Source organism: Strix uralensis, chromosome Z (genome assembly GCF_047716275.1).
Source record: "Strix uralensis isolate ZFMK-TIS-50842 chromosome Z, bStrUra1, whole genome shotgun sequence".
Taxonomy (NCBI): Eukaryota; Metazoa; Chordata; class Aves; order Strigiformes; family Strigidae; genus Strix; species Strix uralensis.
Window position 1 is genome coordinate 52,341,914 of NC_134012.1, and position 16,915 is coordinate 52,358,828.

The 16,915-nt window shown below is 37.5% G+C and overlaps 1 protein-coding gene across 4 annotated transcripts in view; it reads left to right on the forward strand.

The window, feature by feature from the left end:
- The window catches only part of SNCAIP (synuclein alpha interacting protein), a 90,573-nt gene that overhangs the window by 61,816 nt on the left and 11,842 nt on the right, over positions 1-16,915 (forward strand). For all 4 annotated transcript variants that reach the window (XM_074856173.1, XM_074856175.1, XM_074856174.1 and 1 more), the window contains 3 exons: positions 2,152-2,265; positions 7,534-7,659; positions 11,635-11,804. In XM_074856173.1, coding sequence (XP_074712274.1) covers positions 2,152-2,265; positions 7,534-7,659; positions 11,635-11,804 — 410 coding nt within the window. The remainder of the gene's footprint in view (positions 1-2,151; positions 2,266-7,533; positions 7,660-11,634; positions 11,805-16,915) is intronic.

The following is a 16,915-nucleotide window of genomic DNA, read 5'->3' on the forward strand; positions in this document are numbered from 1 at the left end:
TTTGATTTTTCTGGTACAAGCCATATGAATATAATGAAACCAATATCTAGTTGTACTAATGAAATGCTGTTGTAAAAGCAAGGTACTTACCTTCAATACCTTGACCAGTGTCCAAATTGAATAGTTAACATCTGCTAATTTAAAGTCTTATGGTTTTAGTTGGAAATAATTTTCTTTCTTGTTTTTTCAACCTAGGTATATTATATGTTTATAAGCCAATAAAACCTTTTGTCTTTTTCTCCAGAACAATTGGATTTTTTAACAATTGATTCGTCTAGTTTCTATAATACTTGAGCATGCTTTGACACTCACAGAAGAGTGTGTAAATGTAATGGAGCTCTTCATGTAAGTGAGGGTGCTGAGACGCAAGTGTTTCTAACAATGACCTGCCTGGCCAGGCTTGTCCTGGATCATTGTGAAGTTTTGTGAGATCCTTAAAGTAATCTGGCTTAACTAAACTTTGTAGACCCTTACTCCCTTGATCCTTACTCCCAAAGTATTTTTGCACACTGATAGAATGGACTTTATTCTTCTCACTTTATATCACTGTAACTCCCATAACCATGTAAGGTGTGCACCTGTGTTCCACAATATAATGCCTATCAAAACAGAAGAAAACTTGTATAGCAGGAACATTAATTTCCATGGAATTTAGTGATGATGCATAACATTTCCCAGTAACAAATTACTTAAATAAACTAATTCTTTTGATTCAAGACCTCTTTCTGACCTTGAGCTATGAACTAGAGCGTGAAAATAGAGTGGTATGTTATGGTCAGTCACACTGTCATATTGATAGTTTATTTTAACTAACTGGAGAAATCCTTTCCACATTATCAAAATTATCTTATTTAGCAGATACTTAATTTTATTAATTCTTTACCTTAATTTTAAAAATACAAAAGTATTTTACTCAGTTGTGAAAAAAGGAAAACTACATAAAAAATTATTAGTCATGCTTACTAATATCTGAACCTAAATATGATGAGGAGGATTCTTCTAGCATAATGAAAAGTAATTTCATTGTTTTACTTCATTACTGAAATTGAGACAAATAGAGGAAATTACATAAAGTAAAATGGTATACATTTTTGTGTTTATATACATACATTAAATATGGAAGGAATAAGACAAATATCAAATTAATTTTATTCCAATTTTTTTCTCTCATATAATTTTAAATGGGTTAATATTCATTATATTCTTTTCCTTGTTTTTATAAAAACAAAGCTGAAACTCAAAATGGATATTTCTGTCCTCATGATAGCTTTTTCCATTTTATGCACACAAACAGCTTTTTATGTTATGTATGTTGACCTCTGTGAGGTTTTGACTGAGTAATTGAAATACTTGCTTCAGCTATAAAGAATATAATAGCCTTTATGAACATGAGAGTTGAAAAATGAAGAGCAGGCTGAAATGTAGGTCATGCCAAACTGCATTTACCAAGCTACTATCACTGAAAAGGGACTGCAGCAAGAGAAGCTGCTAAAAACTCTTGCCTTTACACAAGCATGCTCTGAAGAAAATGTTAATCTGTTTCCACAGCATCTACATTGCACTTCATAGTAACCTGCAAACTACCAGGAATGTGCATAGCAGCTTGGGAATCTTGAGACTAGGCTGTAAAAGGTGTTCAGGGCAAGAACCATCTCCTCATTTGTGTTGGTATAATATCTATTACAGATAGGTCCTAATCCTTGAGGATTAGGTGTTCAGATACTACATACTTAATAATTTAGGAAGCATGCATTTAAGTAGTCATCAACAAACACTTGAGTTTGTAGGGAGACTGTTCACTCTGCTCCAGCAAATGATCTCATTTAGTCATTGGGCCTTGCTGTATAAGTGATGGAAACAGAACTATGGTTTTGCTCTGAACAATCTGAGAGTAGAGACCGGATTGTGTATGTAATACTGTTTGACTGCCACTTTCACATTGCCACTTTCGCTATAATCAATAGCCAAACTATAATTGATCCAGGACAGCAAGATAAACAAGTGCATTATGTGACAGCAGATAAAAGAACACATTTTCAAACAAACTGGAATTTCATAACATTTTAACAATTCTGGTAAGCTTTTCCCTGTTTAGTAGATGTGTTTAGAACTGAAACAGCTGAAATTTAACTTCTCTTTTTATTTGTTTAGAATGGTCAGCTGGAGTGCGTTCGATGGATGGTGAGCGAAACAGAAGCTATTGCAGAATTGAGTTGCTCAAAAGACCACCCAAGCCTTATTCATTATGCAGGTTGCTATGGCCAGGTATGACTTTCACTTACTTTTTCAAATAGATTATTTAGATGCTCATACGAGAATTTCAATTTAAAGCATATTTATCATTTTGTGGCTTTTAATTACAGGTGTTCTCAGTTAGTTCAAATATAGCAAAATCTTTTCCCACTTAATCTGTGTATTTTTTTCAGTATTTTCCCTCTGATTTTTTTTTTTTTAAAGCTTTAAGTAATGGCTAGGAGAAGATCAGTTCTCCCAAGAACGTCTAGGGAAATTAGCTGTTATGATCCCTAGAGAACTCTGAGGACACATCAGAAAATCATCAAACATTTTGGGATAGTTCACATTCTCTTTCTAGCAGAGACATCTCAAAAAATTTTGGCAAATTGTGACAATTTAGGAATTCAATATATTGGCAGTGAAGTGTGGTGAAATTTGAATATCTGTCTAGCTCTAGCCACTTTTATTGAGAATTACATATAAAAATATGTTGTAAATCATTCCTGTTCTACACCTAGCTTATCTATAAATTTAATTATGAGAAACCACAGAAATATAGCATTTCAGTACTTTGCTAATGTCTGGGGGAAACATATACCACTTAATTGCACCACATTCTCTTGCCACAAAGTCTGCTTTTCCTAAACAGACCTTGCAATAACCCCTCTTCTGAGGACCTTCTCGAGGATCTACTATGCAAGGAGTAGTGATTGGTTATTCTTCTCTAATCTCTTTGTCAGAGGGTCCACTTTATCATGTAGTTTCTTCAACAGACATTAAGGATAAATGCAGAAAACCCACTGTGTTTGTGCTAATACTTTTTTTCTCTTCCTTGTTAAGGGAGAACAAGCAAAATGTAACCACTAAGAAAATTATCTTTTTGTTTCCTGTACAAGTGTGGTTGGCTCATTCAATGCCATACAATTATTGTGGCGTATTTCTGCTGTTAACTGATCCTGTCCAAGCATGAATTTATCGGAGGTGGAAGAAAAGAGAGGGGGCAGGTTTGGAAGGCTATGGAGCTGGAATTCTATCCTTTCTTCTGCTGTTTCCATAGGCACAGAGACACCTACTATGCAGATGTTACTGGTGCAGGTTAGGACCCTGCTTACTGATTGACTGTGTCCTGCTTTCCGCAGCAAGTTTGGCCTGTAAACCTAGCACTGAATACAGGGAGGCTGAAAGCCAGATCAGAACTGGATGCCAGAAAGCCGTGTTTGCTACTGGGAAGAAAAAGTTCGGAAGAGAAAGTTTCATGTGAACCTACATTCCTATCTTCAATTGATTAGCCTAATTTTGTCCTCATCTGTAAAGATATTTACACAAACTAAATCCAGTGAAGCTTTGTTTTTTTTAAGTAAGTTATGCTGTCTGGTGCCAGAAACAGATCTGGCACACTTTATCTAGATTCTTTTCAGAGCAGGACGGAAGCTCTACCAGTTAAGAAACACCAGCTACAATCAGCCATCCATGAAATTTAAAAAAGTGATACATAAATTGCTGGCAAATTTTCTTAACTGAATGCCAAAGGAAGTTCACATGTAATGTCAGTTATCCTTTTTTTTATAATCCATAAACATCTTGCAAACATGAGGGAATGTTGAGACTGAAGGGATGCCAGAGTATCTTACCCAACTGTGTTAAGAAAAAAAAACCTGAGAAATTCAAATGTGTAGTTGGCACTATCCTCGAAGACTTAATTTATTTTACCATTACTTACACGGGAGATAATCCATGTAAACACTGGTTTTGGCAGAATTACAAGAGTAATATTTTTACAAGGAAGACCTGCTATTGAATCATTTTCTAAAAGAGTCAGTCCATCCCTCATTTCCTCAGGCATTAGACATGTGCACCATATTTTTCTTCAATAAATATTATTTAGAATGGGCAGCAAAAGGGAGTTCTTAACAAAGCTCCTATGTTAAAGGTCATCAAACCACAGTCATGGCCTGACTCCAAAAACATCCCGACAATATTGTATTTTTCCAATGAGAGGGGGACCACATAAGTTCATCTGATGGAAGAGGAGAAGAGGTTAAAGTCAACCTGTAGCCTGGTCAGCATACCTTCTAGCAAGGGCTTCTTTAAGCATGGCACTGTGCAAGAAACAACCATCATTATTGGCAGGCCTACCCACGTCACGCATAAGTCATGGGTATATGGCAGATTGTGTACCAGCTGTGTCTGACACAGTCACCATGTGACAGGAGGGAGATGGTGGTACAGCCCTAGGTGCACATAGTAGGTCTTGACTAAGAGCTTCACAGGGCTGTAATTTCTTTCCAACACAAACGCTGTGGTAGCATGGACTGCATAGGTGAGGGGCAGAGGATGGGGAATGCCAAGCATTTGTTGCCTCTGAGCTCCAGAGAGTCTAGGGGGACTTTGGGGAACCAGAGCTACAGCGTGACTGAGGACCTAGAAGGGGTTCTGTGCACCACATGGTGATGGTGTAGTGCTGGAGACAGCAGTGGGGAGGAGTGTGTAACATTCAGATATGCGAATGCCTAACAACTCACCTTGTTTGCACTTCAGGATGTTTGCCTTCCTGTCTAATGTAATTTCTGCAAGGATAATGTGTTGTTTTCACTCACTCCTGCTCCTCTACTGTGAAGGGATACTGGGAAGGGCAGCTTATTTAATTAATATCGAGTGATGGGGCTAGGATTAGCTGTAGAGTCAGTACTCCTCACCATGCTAATCCTTCCATTTGTAGTCCATTTAATGATTTAAATGGTCTTTGTTAGTTGTTCTTTCTGCTCCAAAAGATGGATGATGGAGCCAAAGTCTGCAGTCTGTCCCAAAACAGAAATTATGTATTATGACATTTTCCCAGAATTCTTTTTTAGAGAGGTGTGAATTATTGTAGGTTTAGAATATGCCAGAGGGATGTTAACCACTACTACAATATAAGACCATTGTAGGTCTTAAAATTATCAGATATACTGAAAATTAATCAGTATTTATCAGTTTCTGTTACATAATGAATATGTGATTGTTTTTCATTATCTTAATCTCATTAATTTTCTTATTATCCTTCATTTTGTCTGAATAAATGGGATTGATGGCTATAAACATATTCCTAAGAGCACTTTTCTTCAAATACATAATGTGAGTGTTACTAAAGTGATATATTTTGATATACGACGTTTTCATTTTCCCTAGATGTAAGAAAATAGTAATTTTCTTTGTTTTTGTCTAGGATACATTTGTTAAAAAGCATTGTCATTTGAGAGAAACACAAACTGTTTGAGCAGGCCTCTGACTTTGTGCCTGTGATCAGCTAATGTACAGACAGTCTTAAACACAGATGATAGCATTTAGCCATTCAGGCACTTGATTTCCATGTTGATAAGATAAATGACTAGAAGGCATCGTTTGCTCCATGCTGCTTGTGATCATAAAATTACAGAACATGCCTAATAGTCTTATTCCTTTTATGTTCCAAAGAAATATATAATTTCAAAGCTATAGTTGTCTTCCAATTCTACAGAGGAGTTTTGCTAAAATATTTTTCTTTTAATTATTAAAGCATAAGGGTAATTCATAGGAGTAGTGTAATGCTTCTTCACTGATGGCCAACACCACAGGCATCTCAAGAAATTGCTCAAAAGTATTTTAAAAGAGATATGTGTTCTGAAGTCATCTCTCCATGCTGGCTGTCAACTGTATTGGGCATTCAGCCAAGGAGAAGTAAAAATACCTATCCCTTCACCCTGTAATAAAAACAGAACTGCTATTAAAGTGGAAATATGAAGAAGATAAGTTCCAGACAGACTAGGCCTCTGAAGCAGTAAGCAGAGATCCAGGTGCTTGAAAGGACAGAATCATTTGGTGGAGACCTAAAAGAGTCTGATGACCCATCTCCGTTTTCTTGACATTAAAATTTCTGTGGTGCTTTTATGCAAAAAAAGAGATTTATACCCAAGGTTCCTAGCTAGAATTTCCTTTCCTCATTTTTATTCTTTCTCTTTCTTACCTGATTACTGCTCAGAATCCTAGACATGCTTTCAGTACTGCTTTATTTAGGTACACTTCACTCTTACAGACCACGTATCTAACTGTGGGCGATTATGTACTTATGTATCACTGAAGCTACTGAAGTGCTGCAAGTTAAGTCTGTGCACTGGTGTTTGCCCCACCAACACTAGAATCTACAAAGCCCTTTTGAACTAGAGCTCCTAGCCAGTATAAGACATGATAGATGCCCATAGAAGATAATAAAAAATACATGTTTAACTAAAAAAGTTTTAAGCTAGAAAGTAATTTATTCTTTTCAGTTATTCAGATGCAAAAACTGGAAGTACAGCTGTACTCAGTTATCCTTTAATGGACCTCACTTTTTAATGTAATCTGTAGATTTATTCTAGGTTTTCAATATGTATCACATTCAGCAGGGCACAATCAAATGTAATCTGGAGTGACATAGAAAGTTCCTAGAGAGAAAAAGATTTTTCCTTAAATAAACCCGATAGGGAAAATAAGAAATAAAATAAGGTTAGTGCATATATATAAACTCTCCATTGTTAGAGAAGAATACCCATATAAATGTGTATTACACCTGCGTACACACACAAAAAGCGATTTTAGAAAGAATTAAGAGGGCACCTCAGTTTTGGCTTCCAGACTTTCACTGGCAAGATTTGCGGTCCAAGTCTCCCCATCCTTCCCGACATGCAGGCACATACAAATGGTCCATTAGACAATACACTGAGAAGTCAGGATAGAGAGATTTCCTCAGTTTAGTTGTGTTGCTTCTACTCTTGCACAACAGCCCAGAGCTGGGTCTTGATGATAGATTTGAAGAATCTAATTGCTCAGCAATGTGATCTGCATGAACTCCTGTTTTAGTTTTCCAAAGAAACTTGTGAAGTTTCACCAAATTTCACAAGCTGATTTTCAGATTGACACACAGGCTGTTCTGCCTCAGGTTTCCTCTCCAACATACAGAAATGCATGCTTTTTAATGTACAATTTCTCAAAATGTGTACAGTACTCATATTTTTCCTATTCCTTTTTTTTATAAAACAAAGTATTTCAGCTTATTTCCATGGGGGAAAAAAAAGAAAAGCAAAAACAAACACCAAAAACAAAACAAAACAAAAAAAAACCCCCACAAAAAAAACCCAAAACAGAGGCAGACCCATGCTACACTAAGTCCTACAAAGTTAAGAGAGACTGAAAACAAGGAATTATTGGGCAGTATTAATACAGGTGACAGAACGAGTATTCTTCTAGTACATTTAGCTTTTCATTATTTCTTATCTTTTGTGACACCTCTTTCTCCATCCCTAGGAGAAAATCCTTCTGTGGCTTCTCCAGTTTATGCAAGAACAAGGGATTTCACTGGATGAGGTTGACCAGGATGGAAATACTGCTGTTCACATAGCTGCTCAACATGGCTATCTAGGATGCATACAGGTAGAGTGATAGCTATATCAGAAGCCTCTTTACATCAAACTTGAATGACAATAACCTTTAAAATTATTAAAGGAGATCTTACAAGTGGGAATAATTATTGATACATTAAAATATACTAGAAGGAAGAACTTTAAACTAGTAGGACTCAGACTGAAATACCAAAAAGCTCTGGTTTTTGGATCTATTCTCAATTATACTATTGTTACCCTAAAGTAACTGTTGTATTGCAAGAAGAAAGCATGATTATATTGTTTATACATAAGTAGCTAATGTGTATGTTTTTATGTTACAAAAGGGCAGCCAGTATAGATATGCATACTCTTCTTACTGTTCTGATATTTTCCTTCTGTTTCTTTTTCCAATGAATACTTGTAGCTCTCTGGCTTAGGGGAAGACTTAACAGATAAGTTTCTTCTGTATTGAAGGATTTCCACCTTGAGTAAACCATTCTTTCCAGACTTGTAATTTTTCAATGTATCTATGCTAAACAATGCAACATGATGTTGATTTCTCACTAATTCTCAATGAATCAGCTTGGCCACAGAAAGCAATATAGTTCTGTTGTACAGAGCTGCTGAAAAGGTTAATTTGTCCTGCTGAGAAGGTTTACACAGCTACAGTACTTTTGGGAGCCAGATTTGAATAAACCAGTTTGGATACCTCTGTGCAGTACCAGGGTTCAATGCAAATATACCAAAAAAGCTTTAGGATTGAACTGTATGGTTGGGTGAAGGGTCTCAACTTTGTACTGAATTGCACATGTACCCTCTGTCCATCAGAGTTACTAGAACCACCATTAGTCACATGAGTACATTTCAGTATTTGCTGTTGGCACTTTTGAGTGAAAGCTGTTTGAACAAGAGATAATAATTATTCCAGGAAATTACAGAAAGGTATTTGAGAAACAATTAGTCATTGGAGAAAAATAGATAAAAGAATAAATAACCACATGGCAGAAAGGCAAGAAATAGATGTCAAAGTGATCAAGTCAAATAGGGGAGGAAAATGTGTCTAAGAAGGAGTAGTAATTCTTGGAGTCTAAGGATTCATATATATTTAGTAGACATGTTAATCCTGTTACCACACATGAACTGATCCACAACACCTCTTAGGCCACTGCAAAGACAGAAGATTTGTATTAGTTCAGCCCTAAAAGAAATACAGCTACTCAATTATCACTAGCTAACCTCTTCAGAGAGCTAAATATATTTATGCATACTGTTATGTTGAATCTACAGATGCATAGCTGCTTCTTATTATAGCAGTTTATTTATATATCTGGACACAGAGAATACATAATTCCATAAAATCCAGTTTGAGATTCTCACACAGTAAAAAAAGAAAAACAGGTAACAGTTAAGCTGAATGAATAGACTTGAAAAGAACACATTCAAATAGATTTGGAGGACATGACCATCTCTGCATTTTCTCATTGATGGGACATGTCTTTCTTTTAAAGATGTCAGGACTGAACCCTGTACAAACTCTTAATGAGAATATAATAAACAAATCATTACATCTGTGCTAAATCTAGTGTTTTTATTATTGTATTGTAGACAATTACTATGATCAGTTGGAAAAAGTGGATAGAATAACTGTTTATGATTTACTAGCGAGGACACTGTTGTGGTAGGGTGTGTGCTTAGGATTGCTAACTCAACAGTGCCTGATCAAGATAAACAATGCATTTGAAAGAGAAATGACAGTAGATGATTTTGAACAGAGTGGTGACATCTGCAGGCTGTTTTCATGGATAAAATAAACCAAAAAGAGAAAAGCCCTGCTTTCCCTGTGAAGAATGAACCTTAATAAATGGCTTAGAATTCTCAAGATTATTTTATTGTGGATAAATATACAAATCAAGTGTTTTGTGTTGAAGTGAAGCCATGAGAAATAAATCATGAAAATATCTAATGACAGCAAAAATATACATTAGTAATATCACTTCATTAGCATCTCACAGTATTAAGTGTAGTTGATGTTTTGTTGTGCTGTGCAACAAAATAAGCCCTCTGCCCAGTAAGCTTATAGTCTGATTTAAAAGAATGTACAGTGAATGATCTGGTAAAAAGAAGTGAAAAAGGAAGCAGGGAGATTATAAATAGCAGTACAAAAGATGGAGGGTCACAGGCTGTCAGTGATTCCCCAGCCCTCTCATTCACTGTGTTTATGAGCAGGTGACACTCCTATCATGTTCCAAACTATAGGATTGCTTTCTGCAGGGTCATAACTCTCTCTTCTTTATTTTCTTTATTGGCAAATTAAACCAACTTTATTGACATGAGATGCAGTGCAAGACTGTTCTTAAGTTTCCTTTCTCTTTAGATTTAGCAGACCAGGCAGACCACCATTCCTCTTTTTTCCCAGCAGATGTAGAGGTCTCTCTGCCTGCTATTCTGAGTCAACAAGGCCACTCCAATCCTTGATGCTCAGTGTCTTACCAGCTCTGCTTGGATAAGTCAACCAAGAGCTCAGCCATGCAATTTCTCTTCTGTGTGTGTATGTGCAATGTTAATGATGCTGTAGTTTTTGGATGCATTATGATTTTGTTCAGAATTTTTTCCAAAGTGCTATGAACAATGTGTGTCTGAACATTGCTGAGAATATTTAGGTCCTATTCTAGGCTCTCCAGTAAAGTAAATAGTGTAAGACACTGTTTCTCACAAACAGATCAGAAAGAGTGAAGGTTTAGTTGCAATTCTTGCTTCAGTTATTGGATGTCTTGAGGTCAGACTGACGGAACTTCTTTTGCCCTTACAACAGTCTGGATTCAAGTCCCAGAGGTAACTCAAATGTCAGGCTCACAACCTGGACAGTTCTCCAGCAACAAGCTAGGGTTCTCCACTAGTACTGTGAGTAACACAGGGGTATACATCAGAGTATAAGCCATTATTTTTCTTAAAGACTAAAAGCTGACACATATTTGAGTATGTCTTTGAAAGAAAATAGGGGGTAACCAAGCAAGTGCAAAGCAATGAGACTTCTTTCAGCATTAAAAAAAAACCAAAACAAAAAACAAAAAAATAAAACACACACACACACCCCCAAACAGAAACAAAAAAACCCAACCGTACAGATTTCTTTCTGCAAAAAGAAATTTGTGTCTGTCTGACCTAAAGTTGTTGGAAAGTATCTGCCATACCTTTCATATATAAACATTACTTGGCTAAGGAATCGACATTGAGACTACTGTGTTGAGTGTTTTAAACTTAGGGATTCTGCTGTGGTAGGAAATTGAGAGCTAAACCACAAAAGGAGTCAGCAAATATTGTAGCAAAGACATTCCTAAAATGAGAATCTAAGAGCATGTTGCAATGCCTTGCAGTGCAGAGATCCCAAGAATAGCAGGTACCAGACCTGATAAGCCATTACAGCTCATCACCACCCTCTATAAACTGTCTAGTAATGTGTTCATGCTGCCCCGGACCCTTATGTTATCTAGCATAGATGTCCTTTGAATTGCACTTGCCTGTGTCTTCTTTTCTAGGTCTACCATGTGCAAAGTTAGCACAAGGTTCAGTAATGCATAGAGAGGTGCATCTGAAAAATTTTATTACTGTGGCTCAGGAGAGAATCAATAGGTTCCTAAATGTAAGTCTTCTGTTTTCATTTAGTGGTCCCATTCACTATATGAATGCTACAAATTGTGCTATGTTGTACAAACAAATGAACAGAAAAAAAATTAATTGAACAGAACTTCAAGAGAAGAGGAAGGAAGAATATAGTCTTTTTACAGTTCTTCTGAACCACCACTCACTCTTCTGTGTTATCCTTGCACTTGAGTGATAGATTTTAGCGTTATGAGTTCAGACTACATACAGACTTGTCAGTGACTGATTTTTAAAAATGGTTGGCTTAGACCAACATTTTCAAGCATTTTATTCAGGAGTGCTTTGCATTCAGCTGTTCTTGTGGTTGACCAGAAGTCACAGCAGAGACTTACAAGTGTCAATGTTTCCTTTTCTGTTTTTGCAGACGTTGGTTGAATATGGAGCAAATGTCACCATGCAAAACCACATGGGAGAGAAACCGTCACAAAGTGCTGAGCGACATGGGCACACCATGTGTTCCCGCTACTTAGTAGTTGTGGAGACATGTATGTCATTGGCCTCTCAGGTTGTCAAGCTAACTAAGCAGCTGAAGGAGTAAGTGTTGCATTGTTATCAGAGGCGTTATTTTTAAAACAATACCTTACTTTGTCTTCAATTTATTAGCAGTGTCTGTTTTCTGCTTCTTATATATGTTATTTTCAAGTCATATTTCTACCTTATTTCTCCACTATTTCCTGCTCTGAAGTATTTGCCCCTTCACCTTTAGCAGTTCAGTTTTTCAGCTGTTCTCTTTGTGGCAGTTTGCTGTGAATATAGATGACAGGAGTGGGAGTGGAAAAGGGTATGTATGTAGCGATCTGGTCCCATTTCCCTTTGCATACCTTGGGATCACATCATTGCTGATTGTAATTTCTCTTTGCATAGCATGCTTTTATATACAGTGAGTGGCTCTTCCCAATTACAGTGCTGGGTGTTGATGTTGGAATAATGGAAATAGTAGTTGGAGGGGGGTTTTTGGACTTGGAAGGTCACCAAAACCCACAGTCACTGCTCAGGAAATATGTTCTGTTTTTTCTTCATAGGAGCTGGTTTTAATATTTTAGTGTGGTTTTTAATAAACATCTGTAAAGAGCCTGTTATTTTGAAACATGAGTTTATGCAATTGCTGCTTTTATTGTAGGTTCAGTTATTGGGACATAGCATGTCAATAGTCTCATAAGATAAAACTTAGAAACCATCAGCACTGACCTAACATTGTTTCAACTTAGATATATGATCAAGAGCTTGGCAGCTGCCACAAGCCATGAAAATGGCTTCTGACAATCCCGTGTTTAGAGGAGACCATATCGTTTTATGCAAGCAGCATGTGGGTAATTGCACTGGGTATAGATTACAAGATTGTTAGCAGGGGAGCTGCAGAGGTGGCCTCTGAGAAAAGGTGAGGGCGTGTCCTTTGCTGGACAAAACCAGTTCCAACTGGCTCTGCAGTAGACCCACTGCAGGACACAACAACCCATCAACCAAGTTGGTGGCACGTCTATGAAAACATATCTCAGAAAGGGCAAAAAATTCCAGAGAGGAGGAGGGAACAGAAGAGCGACAGAGGGAACAGCAAGGTCAAAGAAGCAGAAGTTGCACCATGGTGGAGCAGACACACCCCCAAAGGGACTGTGGCCCATGGAGTACCCATGCTAGAACAGGTACACCCTTTGAAAAGACTGCAGCCCATGGATAAGCCCACACCAGAGCCAGTGCTTCTCTGCATGGACTACAGCCTGTAAAGGACCCACATGAGAGCACAGGAAAACATGAGAGGGAAGGAGCAGCAGAGAGGAACTGCTGCACATGAACCCTGACCTGTGCTGCTTGTTGCCTCACTGAAAAGGCTGGGTGTAACCTGTAGCAATGACAAGAGAGGAAGAGAGGTGTCTGGAGTGAAGCCTGAGAATGGGGGAGAAGAGTGGCTTGAAGTGCAGATGAATCTGGTATGGAAGTTCAAGCCTGGAAGAGGGGAGGATAGGTGTTCTAATTGTCTGTCTTTTTTTGTTTCCCAATAGCTGAATCAATAATGAAATATTTATGCTAATTGGCAATGAATTAAGTTAAATTCCCCAAGTTGAGTCTCTTTTGCCCATCACACTAATTGGTAAATGATATCCCTGTCTTTATCTTGACCAATGAGCTTTTTTGCCTCTGTTCTCCCTATTTTCTGCCCCCATCCCACTGAGGGATAGGGGCAGTGAGAGACCAGCTGTGTGGGTGCTTGGCTGCCAGCTGGGGTGAACCCATTACAGTGATACAATTTTTAGAATCAAAGTGGGTGTCTTGAAAATAAGGGTAAAAAATATCTGTATTGTTAATTCACCCTTTTGGTAATAATCAAGTATCTATTTTGTACTGTTTTTACAACAAAAGGAGTGTGTAGTAACAGTCCTCTCTGTTATTACAAAATACCTTTCTGCATTTGAAGTATGCTTATTTTTATGTTTATACCTCTGTTTTATATTATAAAGGCATTTTGTCTTCATGATATCTTAACTCTTCTTTTACATTTGTACTCTCATAAATACAGTGAACTAAGGATTATTACAATTTTCACAGTTTTCATAATTTTACAGTCTGACATTGTTCACTGGACATTTCAAAGTACCAGGTGTTTTGTAGTTGGTTCATTTGCTGAGAAATACTAAAATATACAAATCAGCTGATATAAAGGAAAAAAAAAAATGAACATAGGGTATTTTTTGAGTAGCCTGTATTAACATCTGACTCATCTCAATATATAATGAAATTTATTTTCCCCATAACTCAGCAGAAAAAAATGCACACACCAGGAAGTAGAAATGGCAACCACAGATTCTCCATGTTTCAGTTCTCTTCAGTGCTCACCCAGTACTTGATACAAATGTTGCCTCTCATATTGAAAAGAAAGACTTGTTATGTCAGTCAGCAGGCTGTTTACCCCCATAGAAATAACCTAGTTCTGACTTTCCTGACAAAAGCATTAACATTTTTCCAAGTATCCGCCCTGTCACCTCACAGACTTCATGCCTAGGGAGTCATTTAAATGATTCTTATCTGACTCCTGATGGATTCCTTTGTTTGTTTCAGCTGGAGTTAAATCTGCTTGCCTTCAGCAGTCTTTTTCCCTGCTTCAGATTTAGTTCCAGTAAGTGCAGCAGCAGCCTTTTCTTCCTCTTCTACAAAGAGATGTGAGTCTTTTGTGCAACCCTGTTGCAGTTTACTGAGGCAGTGAAATATTCTATTTTCTGCCTGAAAGAACAGCTTCTGCATGGCTATTTGGGCTTCAGGCCTTGAGGTCATGAGTGTCTCTGATAGAAGCAATGGACCATGTTCAGAGGCTCTTGCTCAGACGCCAGAGGGGATGATGGAAGAAGACTCTTGCCCTGTTTTGCAGCCTCATCCTGCATAAAAATCCAAGGATGGTACAAAGTACCTGCCTGGGACAGCTTCTCAAGGGGCCTTACCTCTAGCATAGGAAGGGAATTCATTGGCTACAGCACTTTTGAAGATCCTGATAGCATCAGATGACAACAGATGGAAGTCCAGTTTACAGTCTGTCACTTCAGACTACTGTTACATAGAAAAGCTTCAACTTCAGCAACTGAGCTGGCTTTCCTGTGTTTTCTCCACCTACTTCTGTTGGTGTTAATAGACATTGTTCTAGAGACTTAGAAGAGTTATGATTGTATCATGATGGATTACTTGAATGGTCCATATCAACACAGAAAGCCCTTAAGTGCTTCCCAGCCTCCCCTCAGCTGCTGTAAACATGATTGATCATGCAATCTTCTTTTATTCTGGGTGCCATATGAGCCAGGGAGAAGAGCCTCTATCTGATAACACTGTGTGTTCCCAACAACAGGAAGACTGGAATGGTTGATATTGTGTAACAAGAACAGCATCACAGAAACTGTCTTAGACCAGCACCTAGCAAGACCTATCTCCAGAGGTCCTAAACCAAAGAAGGAAGTACTGTCTTTCATTCTCTATGAGCTCTTCTAGTCATCAAGGCAACACAGATAAGTTCTACAGAGACGTTATCCCAATCCCACTCTTTGGAGCCATTGCTGAAAAGAGCGCACAAAACCAAAACATTAAAATCACATTTTGCCAGTCTTCATATCTTTCAGCTCTTTGATCCAAAGCGGCTCAGATGACAAATACAGGAGTATAGCAAAACCTTTTGAGTTGGGTATAAGTCTCCATTCAAGAAGAAAAGACTTTACATTTGAAAGAAGGAAATAAGTGGTAACTACAAATGTTCCATCAGATCTTCACAGGAGGATTAACTGAGACTTTTCCCCAAAAGAGGCAAGGAACCAAGCAATTCTTTCCATAAGTAAAAAGGAAAGTGGCAGACAAAAACTGCTGCTACTGGCTTCAAAATAAAAGCTTTGCTTTGCATTTCTTTCAAATTATAGAAGTTTAGTGAATCCAATAGGATTTTCTGAATTTAACAAAATGTTTAGGACAGTCACAGAAGTTTTTCACAGAGTCTGTACAAAATATTGGTTTGCATTTTACTTCCTGAGGTCTCCATGGGTCTTACAGTCTTAGTTATTCCCTCACTGATTTCATCTGCCTAAAAAAACCTTAGTTGCCAGTGTAGAAGATTCCTGCCTAGCACTGACGACATTAGCAGTAATGGCTTATATTGCTTGAGCTTTTCTGGCCTGAAGAGACCAATTCTGAACTAACAGCATAAAATTAATGCTTCAAAATTAATGCTTCCCTAGACTTCTTTTACAATGCTGCTTGATGACAGAGCATTCTACCTGCATTCCCAAAGGGTTGCACTGTCCTACATTTATGGACCTGGATGTGCAAAGCAATTAATGAATGAGATACTTGATCGTTTTGATACACTATCAAGCCAAAATCTCTAGCAAGGCAAAGATCAAAGCAAACCATGAGTCAAAAGATGAAGATGAGAAAGTGATTTATCACTTTAATGGAGAAGTAAGGCAACGTACTATGAAAGGTACTTCAGTAGAGCCCAGTGCCTCAGCCTGTTCCCTGTTCAGTTACTGAGCTCCCTGGTTTCATTAGGAGGTAGCTGAGTTCCACGATTGACTTAAGTAAACACAGAAGGGTCCTTACATATTACTTACTGGGAACATTGTCCAAACTAAGACCCTGAGAATTTGGGCATTAAATACTATAAAGTAAGTAGACCCTCTTACCCCTGAAGCTACAGTGATCTTGCATCCTAAATCAGTCTGGTTTTAATATTTAGCAATATTGCTGTTCCAAGAAATTGTGATCCCTTGTTTTCAATGTTATCTTAGGTATATATGTGTGTGTTACATATCTTTAGGGATAGTGCTGGCAAGATGTGTGGGTTTCTGTGAGCTATTTGGTAACTAGTTAAACTGTTAAAATAGGGGGAACTTTAATTCTTTTAGCACAATAAAATGTTTAAGTGGAATGAGAACATTAACTCAGCAGAAGAGGTGTCAGAGATTTCCATTAAAGCTGAAAGCATAAGAAGCTATTAGCTACATTATTTGGATATTTAGAAATGGAAATTGAAGGAAGCATAAAAGGCAAATAAAACAGATGAATTGCATCACAGTCTAATCTCAAATGAAAATTTCCCTAGCTCTTAAAAGAGAGTATCTGGGGAGTTGCAATATAAGCCAATGTTGACAGATGGTAGGAGTAATTTTAAAATAGTCTAA